At 39.8% G+C, this 12,946-nt stretch overlaps 1 protein-coding gene across 1 annotated transcript in view; it reads left to right on the top strand.

The window, feature by feature from the left end:
* The window catches only part of APBA1 (amyloid beta precursor protein binding family A member 1), a 79,973-nt gene that overhangs the window by 34,793 nt on the left and 32,234 nt on the right, over positions 1-12,946 (top strand). The window contains exon 2 of the mRNA XM_058823298.1: positions 3,119-4,323. Coding sequence (XP_058679281.1) covers positions 3,172-4,323 — 1,152 coding nt within the window. The 5' untranslated portion in view covers positions 3,119-3,171. The remainder of the gene's footprint in view (positions 1-3,118; positions 4,324-12,946) is intronic.

The raw sequence follows: 12,946 nt of genomic DNA on the forward strand, positions 1-12,946 counted from the left end.
AGTTATTAATAGATTTCATAAATAATAAGTTATTGTTTTCAAAGTTAAAAGCTGGAATTTAATTTATAGGAGGAAAGGCAAACAGAAGGGTGTTTTTCAGTAAAAAGCTTTTAGTAAAGCTTAACATTTCCTCCTCTTCCCTTCAAAATATGCAACCTTGAAAGTTTTGGGATATCATTATTTGAAATCAAGCTGAGAGAATTCTTTAAATGAGAAAAATTTTACACGTGGAGCTTTGGGAGCTATAACTTTGACAAAGGAAAGTGATGGATCTGCCAGGTGTTTTTTAGCCATATTTTGTGTGGTTTGTAATCTCTCTAAGACATGTCAGTGATGCCATCCGTCCATAAAACTCATATGTTGCAAGCATGTATTAAGACTTCTAAAACAGGACATCTTATTTTCAGCAATTACCAGTACTTTTATTGTCATAAAAATTATTGCACTTGATACCTTATTTGACTTGAGTAATCTTCATGTAGCTGATTTTTTTCCCTTCTTTTCTAAAAACTCAATTAAGTTAAAGACGTATCAGGATACATGTGATAAAACTTGAGAAAGTTGATCATTGTCCTGTGTTTATCTGTGTCTTGATTTGTTTCGGCTAGCACTATCCTTGTTCTGCTGATGACCAATGACACTGAGTCACAAGTCAGCGGCTAGTTGAATGCAACAAATTTAGGTAGATTTTTTAATCAACCATCTATTTTAGCCTAATTCTCTCTATGTAGAGAAGAGTGGAAATTTTATAATTTACTTAAATGAAAGCAGGCCATATTAAAGAACCTTCCCAGCCTCACCATTCATGAGACTCTGACAGTCACACTTCTATCATCAGGGACTGTCACAGCTGGGACTGAGGCCATCACCCTTCGTGGTGACCTGATGGGTCCCCCCCTGATTCTTGCACATTCTCACAGGGTCAGCCCAGATTTCCTGGCTGGTGACCCCAGGTTTCCCATAGCAGAGGCTTGGATGTCTCTTCCCATAAAGGCATTTATTCATGTTGCCATTACACAAAAACAGCTCAAGCTCTGGAGGGGGCCTGGAGAAAGGAACCCCTGGGCTCTTGTCCCTTCACAGTCCCAAGTGTGCCAAAGTCTCACTTCCCCTCCTGAGTCTTTGGCTCTGCCTGTGTCTCAGTATCCATCTTGTCCATCCACCTGGCTGGTGCCAGCGTCTTTGTGTCCTGTGTTTTGCAGAGAGTTGGCACTTCCTGGCCCCTTGCCCGAGGCTCCTGCCCCCCAGAGCTCAATCTGCAGCTCACACTGTTGGGTGCAAACCGAGCTACCTGTACCAAATGTATTCCTCTGCTCTAAGCTCCTTGGGAAGGACTTTTCAAAGAGTTCTTGCACCTTGGCATCCTCACCCTTTTAGTGGGCTAAAAGTGGAAGGCTGTCCAATATTGTTGTTCTTGCTTTCCTACCGTATGCTGTGTGGGGGGAAGAGTGTTTAGTTCTGGTGTACACTAGTATAATACACTTGTATTCTGCCCATTTTTTCCTAATATCTTGGAAGTCTTAGCTGGAAAAGACTTTATCTTGTCACTGAAACCTTACGCACCTTCATTAGCTGGAAAAAACAAACTGGGTTTTTGCATAGTTATTTTGAAAAGGGATTAGTTTGTGTACAACATCCTGATAGGTCCACATAATATGATTTATTAGCTATTACTTTACAACTGTAATTTTTTTAAGGACTCCTTTGTTTAAAGGGCTAAAACATTAGATGTAACAGAAACAAGGAGTATTTACTGAGCTGGAAGCTGCACCCTCTGGATTTCCTGTGGAAGTTTAGTGTAAGTGACTCACACCTTGGCTTGCCTGCCTGTCAGCTTCTGTAATAGATAGCAACTGAAATTGCTGTTACTTTCTCATCACAGGAAGTTACTCCTGCTGCTCTTCTGCACAGAGCTCATTTAGTCTGCAAAGTGCCACCTGAGCCTCCCTGCCTCAGTTTACTAGATTTGATCCAAGTTCTATTTCACATTCACATTAGTTTTTTTAGTTGGCAGTTGACACATGCTTTTATAGATTCTTCAAGTTAGCTGTCTTCCAATAGGGACCTTTTCTTTTAGTACTTATCAGTAAGTCACAAGCTAGAGCTGTGTTTTATTTCTGGATATGTGGCTTCATTTAGGTAGCTAAAAGGACTTGACATGTCCTCTTTATGACACTGCATCTTAAATACATAGGACAAGGTTCCAAAAAGCTGAAGCTGTTTTATAAAAACAAAACTTTCTGAGCTAGATGGGCCTTTTTCTGTTCCCTGCATATTTTTTATTATTGGCATTATTTTATTACTTCTCTAGTAACCATATGACCTTTTGAGATTTTTACTCAATTGGCAAGGCTGAGATGCCCCACTAGTCTTAATGCAGTCATGGTTATGAATATTAGAAATGTCTTTGCCATGTTTTAGGGAGGAAGCCATCTTAAACTGATTATAGGTAGCTTCCAGGAAGATAACTGTATTGTATCTAGGAAGAAGAAGAGGAGGCACCTGTTTTTCTTCTTCTTTAGGAAGAAGAAAGAGGTGCTTCAGATGTACTGTGCCCTGAAAGTAGAATTTTAATTTCTACTGATTTTTAAAATGTGCATAGGGTGACTAGTTCACCTGAATGCATAGCGGTCATGTATCTGAGTAACTTTGGACTCCTGTGACAGGACTAAATCTGCTATTTTACATTGCAGCAGCCTTCCTCTGCTCCAAGTTAGTGTTCTGTGGGGAAAGTGCTAGAGTAAAGGTGAAATATTTCTGTCATCTCTGCCATGGTAAAATTTCAGCTCCTGGCAAAAATTATCTTTTCTCATAGGCCAGCGTCTTTGCAATGCTACTGCAGTGCATACAGGTATCTCCAAGGGGTTGTTTGGAAATGATACGTCCATAAAGAATTTGTCCATGGAAGAGGGAAGTGCAGTCCTCAAGAGTGTTGTTATTGGTTGCTGCTGTTGGAGATCATTTGCATGGGAGATCATACTGTTGTGCTGTCTATTACCTGATTGCAGAGCTTAGTCAAATGTTTGTCTGCTGGGAAGGAAGGATGCATTTTGTTGTTTCTGTTTATTAACTCCACTTTTTTTATTGGGAGTAATGTCAGAATTTTTTTTCTTTCCAGCTGTGATAGACAAAATGTCAGCAGAATAAGTGACCTACTGTCCAAAATTTGCCATGAACCATTTGGTTGGACCACCTGAGGGGGAGATCAGTGGAGAGCCAGCAAACGGAGCAGTGAGTGAGTCAGTGGAAGCTGACCTGGAGCTCCCAGAGGTGGAAGAGGAGCAGAGGTATGCTGTTCGCTACCCAAGGCACACCAACAGCAGCCACGTGGGCCTCTCTGGGCAGGAGGAGGAAGGCATGTTAGCTCGGTCAGCCAGCACTGAGAGTGGTTTCCACAATCACACGGATACTGCAGAAGGGGATGTGATAGCCACGGTGGAGGACAGTTATGATGTCGAGAGAGTGCAGGAAAATGAGGATGAGAGTGCATATGCAGTGCAGTACAGGCCTGAGTCCGAGGAGTACACGGAGAATGCTGAGGCTGAGCATGGTGAGGCCATTCGTAACCGAACATTGCCCAATCACTTACATTTCCATTCCATCGAGCATGAGGAAGCCATGAACGCAGCCTACTCGGGTTACGTCTACACACATCGCCTCTTCCACCGAGGAGAGGATGAACAGTATGCCGAGGCTTATGCTGACTATGGGCTGCAGGAGCATGTGTATGAGGAAATAGGAGACACACCCGATCTTGATGTTAGCGAGGGCATCCAGCAGTATGAGCGGGAGAGGGAGGAGGCCGACAATTACCGCAAGGAGGCACTTGGTGCCCGCCTTCACCATTATGATGAACGGTCTGACGGAGAGTCTGACAGCCCTGAAAAGGAAGCAGAGTTTGCACCCTACCCAAGAATGGATAGTTACGAACAAGAGGAGGACATTGATCAGATTGTGGCAGAGGTGAAGCAGAGCATGAGCTCCCAGAGCTTAGATAAGGCAGCTGAAGACATGCCAGAGTCAGAGCAGAGTTTGGAGCATGGCCAGGCTCTTGTTAGTGGTGGGCATGAAAGTAATGGCCAGCTAACATCTGGTTCTCGAGTTACATCTGGCTCGGGAGAATCTGTTCAGAGGTACAGCAAGGAAAAAAGAGATGCAATTTCACTGGCCATCAGTGAAATTAAAGAGGCTATTGAGGAAGTGAAGACAAGGACCATCCGTTCTCCTTATACCCCTGATGAACCTAAGGAGCCTATCTGGGTGATGCGACAGGACATCAGTCCATCCAGGGATCCTGACGACCAGAGGCCACTAGATGGGGATGTGAGTACACAAAGCTTTCACTTCTCAGATTATGTGTCTAATTTTTTAACTGTGACATGCATGGCAGTGAGGGAGGGTGCATTATATTTTCGTTCTGTGTCTCATTCTTGAAAAAGTGCTTTGTTTTAAATTTGTACCCTGGAGAGCATAAGAGGAGTAAATGTGCATTATCAAGTAGCCAGATTTTTTTTTATTCAACACTGCTGACCCCAGGTATGCTGTGTAAGAATTTGTCACATGAAGCTCTTTATGTCTTTTTTGAAACAAATGCTGTTATGTTTCTACTGCCATAATATATTTTAGATTAGCAACCAAGCAGTTTTCTACCGTCTTATCTTTGTATGCTTTTGTTAACTCTTAAGTTTCTAGGTTTCATGTTCTGTCATGTAACAGTCCCAACAGTTCTATCAGAAATCTGGTAATATTCTTTTTGATGACATCATAATTCAGATCCATATTCTAGAAAACTTGCATGTCAACTTGCAGTGTCTAGAACTCAGTGTATTGCATTATCTCTGTAAAGTGCTATTTACAGCAACCTGAGTATTGAAGGGAGTTCAGATTTAAGCATTAGCATTTCTGAAATTGTGTGCTTTTGGCGTGAGGTTTTGCTTGGATTAGGGCTGTCTACCAGGTTGGGGTTCCAGCTGTCTTTAAGTTAATTTTTACTACAAGTTTTATGAGTTTTCTGCATTATTTTATATAGTAAACTCATAAACAACTGGTAAATGGATTAAGTTTATGCCTGATACAAAGAGATGGGAGGCTTAATTTACTGACCAAAAAGTATCTATTGCATGTTCCTATCTTACTATTTCAAGGGCAAGTACCTGCCAACATTGCTCCATTCCTCTGTATTGCTGTGGAATGGGTTTTGTGACCTTTTGTTTGGGTTTGCTTGGAGTTTTTTGGGTTTGTTTTTGTTTTGGGGTTTTGTTTGTTTGTTTGTTTGTTTGTTTTCAGGTTTTCTTTTTTCTTTTGATTTTTTTGGCTTGGTTTAGGTTGGTTTTTTTTGAAGAACAGCAGAAGTAGAAATTATTGTATGTTATTTTGGTATTTTAGACTGAATTATTGTAACATTCTAGGAATGCATGGGAACTATTCAAGACACCTCAGTTAATGCAAAGGGAATTCAGATAGTGAAAAAAGATCACATGCCAGGTATACTATAACAGGCTTCTGATTTGTTTATCTGCCTTCAAAATGAGGACGGCTGGTACTCTACAGATCGAAAGAGATTTTTGGAGCATGGTGTTTGGGATGCTGTAAAAACATGTAATCTGATTGAGACATACAGCTTCCAGATTTTATTTTTCCTGCAAAACTGTTGGAAACACAGTGAGGGGGGTGTTGTAGGGCTTTTTTCTTTCTTCTTAATAGGAAACCTAATTGAACCTTAAGAAAAGCCCAAACAGACAACTGTATTGCAAAAGTTATTTGCAAAAAAAATATTTTTAAAATTATGTATGTTACAGAGTTGATTTGCAGTCATGTGAGGAAAGAACATCTTCCCAGATTATTTTGTGTGGAATTATTTTTGACTTCAGAAGTTTACAAAACTAAAATTATTTCTGTCCATATTTTCAAATAGATCACATTACTCTCTTCTACACGTTTGGTTTACTATATTGTCCAAAAATGCTGTTACTGCTTGGAGGATCAAAGGACTTCCTGTTGCTTCCTAACTAATTATAACAGAGTGCCATGATGATCTTGGTGACATTAGGTTGTGGATCCCAAGAGCACCAAGTTCTTCTGAAGGTGCTTCACCTGCTCTCTAAAATCCAGGTGCATCTTGCAGAATTGAACTTTTCTGAGATGTGTTGATATGACTCAGCCTGGTATGCTCATATAGTGAGCAAAACAGGTATTTTTAGTGGTCTCTGCATGCATTAGGTATTGAAATACAAAGAGTTTCCCATTTTGCACAAAAAATTAGATTCCTCATTCAATATTTTTTTGCACCAAGTCAGATAAGAACCTGACTGAAATTTTCAGGGGTGGCTGAAATCAAAACAGTGATTTATAATGACAGTTGTTATAGCTCATCAAAGAGAGAAATTATGGTTGTAGATGTACAAAGCATCTGTGTTCTTGGAAGGAAGAAGTAAATGGCACAAATAATTTAGAAAATCTATAGCAGATTGATGAGCAGACTTGTAGAAGGGACTTGGGACTGAGTAGGAATTTTGTTTTTCTCTGAAGAAGAGATATATATTTGTTTTACTGGATTCTCTAATTTAGATGGCAACTCAAAAACTGTCTACTTTTCTTAAGGCAGCATTCCTAGAATTGCTTAGCTGTTAATTGGGCAAAAACAGCTTGTGTTGAGTAAGTGACCATAAGTGGTCAATGTAATAAAAATGTAGTTGGAGCCCATTCATCTAACTGTAAATTGTTCTTCTGTCCCCGTCAAGAAAAAAGCAGAATCTCAGATGAGGGCTTTTCAGTGTAACCAGTATATGCCAGAGATGTTTTTCAGTCTGATTTATAGTATAGACCTGGAAATGTGAGTGTTTTTACCTCCAGGCAGACACCATTTTCTTGCCCTAGAAGTATCAAATTGCTACAGATACATAATGCAAATTGGGTTCTTTTTTACCTTCAGTTATTTTGCAGGTCTACTTTGAAAACTGTCCTCAAATTGTGTTAAACAATTTTCTTTCAGAGATAGAACTTACCTGAAAATATTTCTAATAATATTGCCTTCTTAATAATGTGATACTGAAACTCATAAGACTTCTTTAGACACAAACAACAGTGACTTTTTATTTACCTAGAAGCTGTCCACTGGAGACCAGTGAAGCAAGAAGAATGATTTGTGGTTGAGGCGCATTAAGTACAACAGCCTCCTTTGCTTTTTTTCCCCAAGAAAGTGGCTATTACTCCCCAGTGCTAAGCATTTGGGTAATACATTCACAGTGGAATGTTTGGTAGGATGCCATTTAGAAGTGTCCAGAGACTGTTTTAAGAAGTTAACAATTTAGAGGTATTTAGCTAGCCTGCAGTTAGGTATAGTTTGGGACTGACACGCAATGACTGAGACAGTAAGAAGGCTACAGATCACTGTATATGTGTGTACTGATTCCAGTTTTATTCGCAAGTTTATCTACCAGGATTATCAGTCATTCCTGGATATTTCTTCTGAAAAGAAGTGTTTGGTAAGGTGTATGAGAAAAGTAAATTGCTCACTCCCCATGGACAATTCTGCTGTAATAGACTCTGGTAATCCTGTGGTGTAGGAGGCAGGGAGCGGACTTCTGTGAATAAATAAATAGTTTAAAGAGATACCTGTTTAATATTTAACAATGGAGAATATTAGCTGCCATGTACCTTGTGCGCCTTGGTTTAATGATGCACACTTTCACTTGAATCAGAGGTGGTCTGGACAGTGAGTTTGTGGGGAAGGTGTACTTGTGTATTTGATAAAAGCTGAAAAATCCTCAGTGTCTTTTGAATAAAGACAGCAAGAGTATTTTTTAACATTTGCCACACAAATGACATCTGTACAATTGGCATATATTTCCCAAGTCTGTTTATCAGAAACCTTTTAAACCAAAGCAGACCATCATTTGGATATGAAGATCTCTGTTTCAAATACAATAGCAGTTAGAGCTGCACAGCTGCAAGAAGTGTGGCATCAGGAAAGTGACCCATGATGGAAAAGGCTGTGGAACTGCATTGTTGATTCTTGTGGAACAAGATTGTGTTTTATGAATGTGAAATTGAGAGATTTTGTTCACTCAAAAAATCATTAAATCATAGGATAGTTTGTTTCGGAAGGGATTTTAAAGATCATCTAGTTCCAACCTCCCACTAGACCAGGTTGTTCACAGCCCCATCCAGGCTGGCCTTGAACACTTCCAGGGATGAAGAAGCCACATCTTCTGTGAGCAACCTGTTCCAGTGCCTTACCATCTTCACAGAAAAGAATTTTTTCCTAGTATCTAATCTCTACCTGTTCTCTTTCAGTTTAAAGCCATTCATTCCCCTGTGCCCTGTCGCTACATGTTCTTTCATGCAATCTCTCTCCAGCTTTCATTTAGGCACCCTTCAGACACTGGAAGGCTGCAGTTAGGTCACACAAGGCCTTCTCTTTTCCAGGCTGAACAAGGTCTTGCTCACCATTCTTGTCAGATTCTCCACTGGAAACCTGCTGTGAATGTGCCTAGCTAACTGCAGAAATTGTGGTGTTTCAAAGTCTAAATAGAAATCCAGACCATGGATCTGGATTGAAGGATAAATGTTCATCCACATGTTCAAGTGGAAAGGATTACAGTTTTGTGGAGTAGATAATTCAAAATATGATTAAATATTCTGGTATTTAAAGTATATGGGGAAGAGAGTATCTTTGTTGCAGAGCTTTGAGAAGAGTTGCTTACTTAGTTGGGGAAGCACAAAAACGTACTGAGAAAAGCATTGAAAGGCTCAAAAAGTCAAGCAGCATTTTTTGAGCTGTGAATTAAACAGAGTGGAAGCAGGCTGACTGCTTTAACTCTGCCATAATCAGAAGAAAACAGTGGCTTGGAGGTAGAAATCGTCCATTTGAGGACCAATTACCATGACTTTTTTCTGAGCTCTGTTCAGTTATTGATGGGGTAATAGATCTGAAAACCAAGTTTTATTTATGTCCAGGACATGATTTGTTTCTGACAAGACTTTGGTTTTGCAAGCAAAACCCAGTCACTGGTGTTTATAATCTCTGTTCCTCTGCAGACATTTGAGGTGGTGGGATGTTAGAATAAACCCTAATACAAAGTAAAATCACGTATGTGGGTTGTTTAGATTTGTGAAGTAGAAATTCAGAGCTGAAGACGAGTCTGCCAGGTGGAACAGAACTGAGCTGCATTGTTTTGCTTCTCTGTTGTTTTTGGTTATGTATATTTTATTTTAATTCTTGCATTCTCATTTGCAGGATTTTCTCAATTTTGATACCTCTGTGTTTTCATGGAGATGAATTTGCTTCACTTCTTTCACAGCAGGAGTAATGTATTATTAAAAGGCAATGGAGAAGTCTTAAATAATTAAGCAGGCTTCAGTAATAAATGAACTAAGGGGAAAAAAGAGAGAAAGGAAAGAATTGAAATGAAGATGAATTTTTATTGACAGTATATTGTTGAGTTTTTTCTGAGTAGGTCTTTTAAAACTGTTGGTTGGGTGCTCAAACTATAGGTCACCTTTCCATCATTTATGAGAGACCCAGACTTAAGTTTATGCAGAGAAAAAAGCCCCAAATGCCGCAACCAAAAATCAGTAAAGAACCAAAGCAAAGTAAAACACAGAGCATTATCAATCACACAGAAGAAAGCTTAAATTTAGCAATTAGTCTGCTTGAAGGCAAACACTGCCAGATGAATTACTGGCTTTTAAATTATGGTGAGAACTGGATACATAACCCCTTGAATATTGTTTTGTTTGATTACATTTTTAAATTATTGAAAGATGAAAGTAACTTGATTTTTCTGTGCTGTTGAAAACTAAAACAGCCCTTGCTGTAGTTAAAATCTTCTGAACACGCAGAAAAAATCCACAGTCTTTTTTTTTCAGACTGACACATAAAACTGCATGGGAAGTTGAAGTGAAACTATGGCTAAGGAAATCTATACCCAGAGAGGCAACCAGCACTGAGTTTGATCTCTCAAATGGGATTGTTTTTCATTGTCCAGATGATGGTAAGTGACAGGAGGCTCTGTCTTTGCAGGACATCATCACCTGGATAAGGGAAAATTCCACAAACCAAGACTTCCCAAACTGCATTTGTTGGTCTGTGATCCTGTGTCAGCACTCCAGCATGTCTGATCTATTGCTGTGGTTTACCTTAAGCTACATACAAAACATCTCCTTCGTTAAATGTGTAATAAGACTGTAGTACGTGATGTTATCTGCATAGGCAGGAATAATTTCTCATGATTACCAGCAAGTGTCTTACCCATAAGCAAATTGGTCATTTCTGTGGCAGCAACTGCATGAGTCAGCTGTCTGATCCAAGTCCTGACCCACAGTTGCCTGTTGTCAGAGCCCCTCAGTTCAGATTGTAACTACCCAGGCTGGTAGTTAAAATGACAGATGGTGCTTATCAGTTGTCTTGGGCGCAGGAGGAGCCTTTTGGGGAATCTCTTTAGGCTGTCTGAAATTCTTCCATGGAGAGGTCCTATAATAGTTAATCAGATGTGTTGTTCTGAAGGAGCGGTTCAGCCAGTAACCTTGTCTCAGGTCATCTTTCCTGTCTTGTATGCAGAGACTGATAGGGGGCAGGTCCTGGACCACACAGTAAACTGATGAGTAAGTGCATGGGGTATGTGCAGAGGCAGTTATACCAGAACTACAGTACAAAGTTAAATCCCCAGGTCAGAATTATAAATTGAATTGCATAGATTATGCCACATCTTGCAGGTATGCTTGAAGTGCTAAGTTGGTATCATTTTTATCAAGCCCACCATTTTTAGCAGTGTACTTAAAACAAATTTTCAACAAAGACAACTAATAATCATTAGCTTTTAGCTTCATTTTTTACAGATATTTATGGCTACTAAAACCTATGGTCTCAGTCTGTATTTTAGTGAATGGAATTTGAGCTGTACAAATGACAGAGGACACTGCTGTCACATAGTTGGCCTAAAACCTGGGAGATTTACTGCCATAGTTGTCCTGATAAAGGCAGTTCTTATGATAGAATGCGTCTAACTATACTTGTGTATGGGACCTGAAGATTCCATAGTGCTTTGACCTTTTCCTAATGTTTATGGGTTCTTTTCAGAGCACTATCTCTAAAATAAATAAAATTTTAAAAAATTAAACTCTCACTTTATCCGATTGTCTCCTGAGCTAATGTACAAGGAGACTTTGCCATACCTGTGCCATAATACCTGTAGGTAGACATTAGTGACAAATAAGTAATGTCCTGTTGTTTAAGTGAATCCTAAATTTATGAAGCATTTGTTGATTCATCCACACATACGGTGCTGTAAAAATGCTCTGAATAAACCACCTTTTTCAAAACAAAAATGACTAGTGCTGTTTAACTTTGTGAGCAGCATGGACGGTGGGATTGAGTCCACGCTTGGCAAGTTTGCCAACACCAAGCTGAGTGGTTTGGTCAGCACACTGGAGGGAAGGGTTGCCATCCAGAGGGATGTGGGTAGGCTTGAGAGGCAGACCTGACCTGTGAGAGCCTCATGAAATTCAGCAAGGCCAAGTGCAAGGTCCTGCGCATGGGCCAGGGCAGTCCCAAATACAAACTGGAAGAATTCATTGAGAGCAACTCTGCAGGTAAGGACTTAGGGATGCTGGTCAGTGAAAAACTTCTTACAAGGGCATGTAGCGATCGGACAAGGGAGAGCCACTTCAAATTGACAAAGTAGGTTTAGATTAGATACCATGAAAAATTCTTTAGTGTGTGGGTGGTGAGGCACTGGTGAGGCACAGTTTATCCAGATGCCACATCCCTGGAAGTGTTCAAGGCCAGGCTGCCTGGGGCTTTGTGCAACCCAGTGTATTGGAAAGTCTCCCTGTCCGTGGCAGGGGCAGTAAAATTTAGATAATCTTTAAGATCTCTTCCAATATAAAAGATTCTATGACTGTATGATTCTATGATTTCATCCCCTCTATCCTAGCCTATGTGACTGGCAAGCTGTGCTCTCTTCAAAGGATCTGCTGCTAAAAGCACATAAAACAACACTGCTTTTATAAGTTTCACTGTTTCAGTGTCAGTTACATGTCTCTTCATGAGCTGTATAGGAAACAGCTGATTGACCTGGATAGGGTAGATGCAACACAATCCTCTCCTTTCACAAATTCTGTTACTAAATCCCTCTGCACAAGAGCAAGGGAGGTTTCTCAGGTGGAGTGGGTTGCATGTTAGTTAGAGTCGAACAACTCCAAAACGGAGATGGAGAATTTTTGGATGTACCAGGTTGAGTATCGTAAGAAAAATGTAAGTAGAAATTCAAGGGAAAAAGGGATAGCTATCACGTTTTTATTGCTGCATGTAAAAACAATCTAATTCCATTGATAGATCTCTGTGCCTAATAACAGTGTGCATCATGTGACCTTACTGTGTTTGTTCTAATAACAACTTCGTTAGGCTTCTAAAACTTATTTTGTTAATAACAAATGGCAGTGAAACAGTTGCTAAGCCTTTTTTTAGACTTTGTTTAGAGCAGGTGTGCAAATTATCTATCCACTATGATCCATCAAAATATTTCTTGTTATTGCTGTGACTGCATTCTTTCCTTGTACAGTACCTCTAAAAACACATTTTGGTGTCAAAGAGAACTGAGTGTTAATTCTTCAAAGGCTGGACTTTCCTGTACCAATGTTTTCAAGGACAGCTCTCATGCACTGTCTTGCAGCAGACTTTGTAAGATGTTTGATACTTGGATTTGGTAGTTCTGGTTCTTGGCTTGGTTTGTTTGGTTGTTGTTGTTCAGGGGTTTTTCTCACGCAAAACACATATTTGAGCAGCCATTCAAAGCGAGTGCATGGAAAGCCATGTAATTACTTGGTTCTGATGCTTTATAGATAAAAGTACCTGAGTAAAGGCACTTACAGTGTTACTGGAGTAACTGCTAGTACATTTCAAATGATGTGCAGCTTCTTAATGCTAATTGTCTGGTTTAAATGA

Source organism: Ammospiza caudacuta, chromosome Z, assembly GCF_027887145.1.
Source record: "Ammospiza caudacuta isolate bAmmCau1 chromosome Z, bAmmCau1.pri, whole genome shotgun sequence".
NCBI classification, from domain to species: domain Eukaryota; kingdom Metazoa; phylum Chordata; class Aves; order Passeriformes; family Passerellidae; genus Ammospiza; species Ammospiza caudacuta.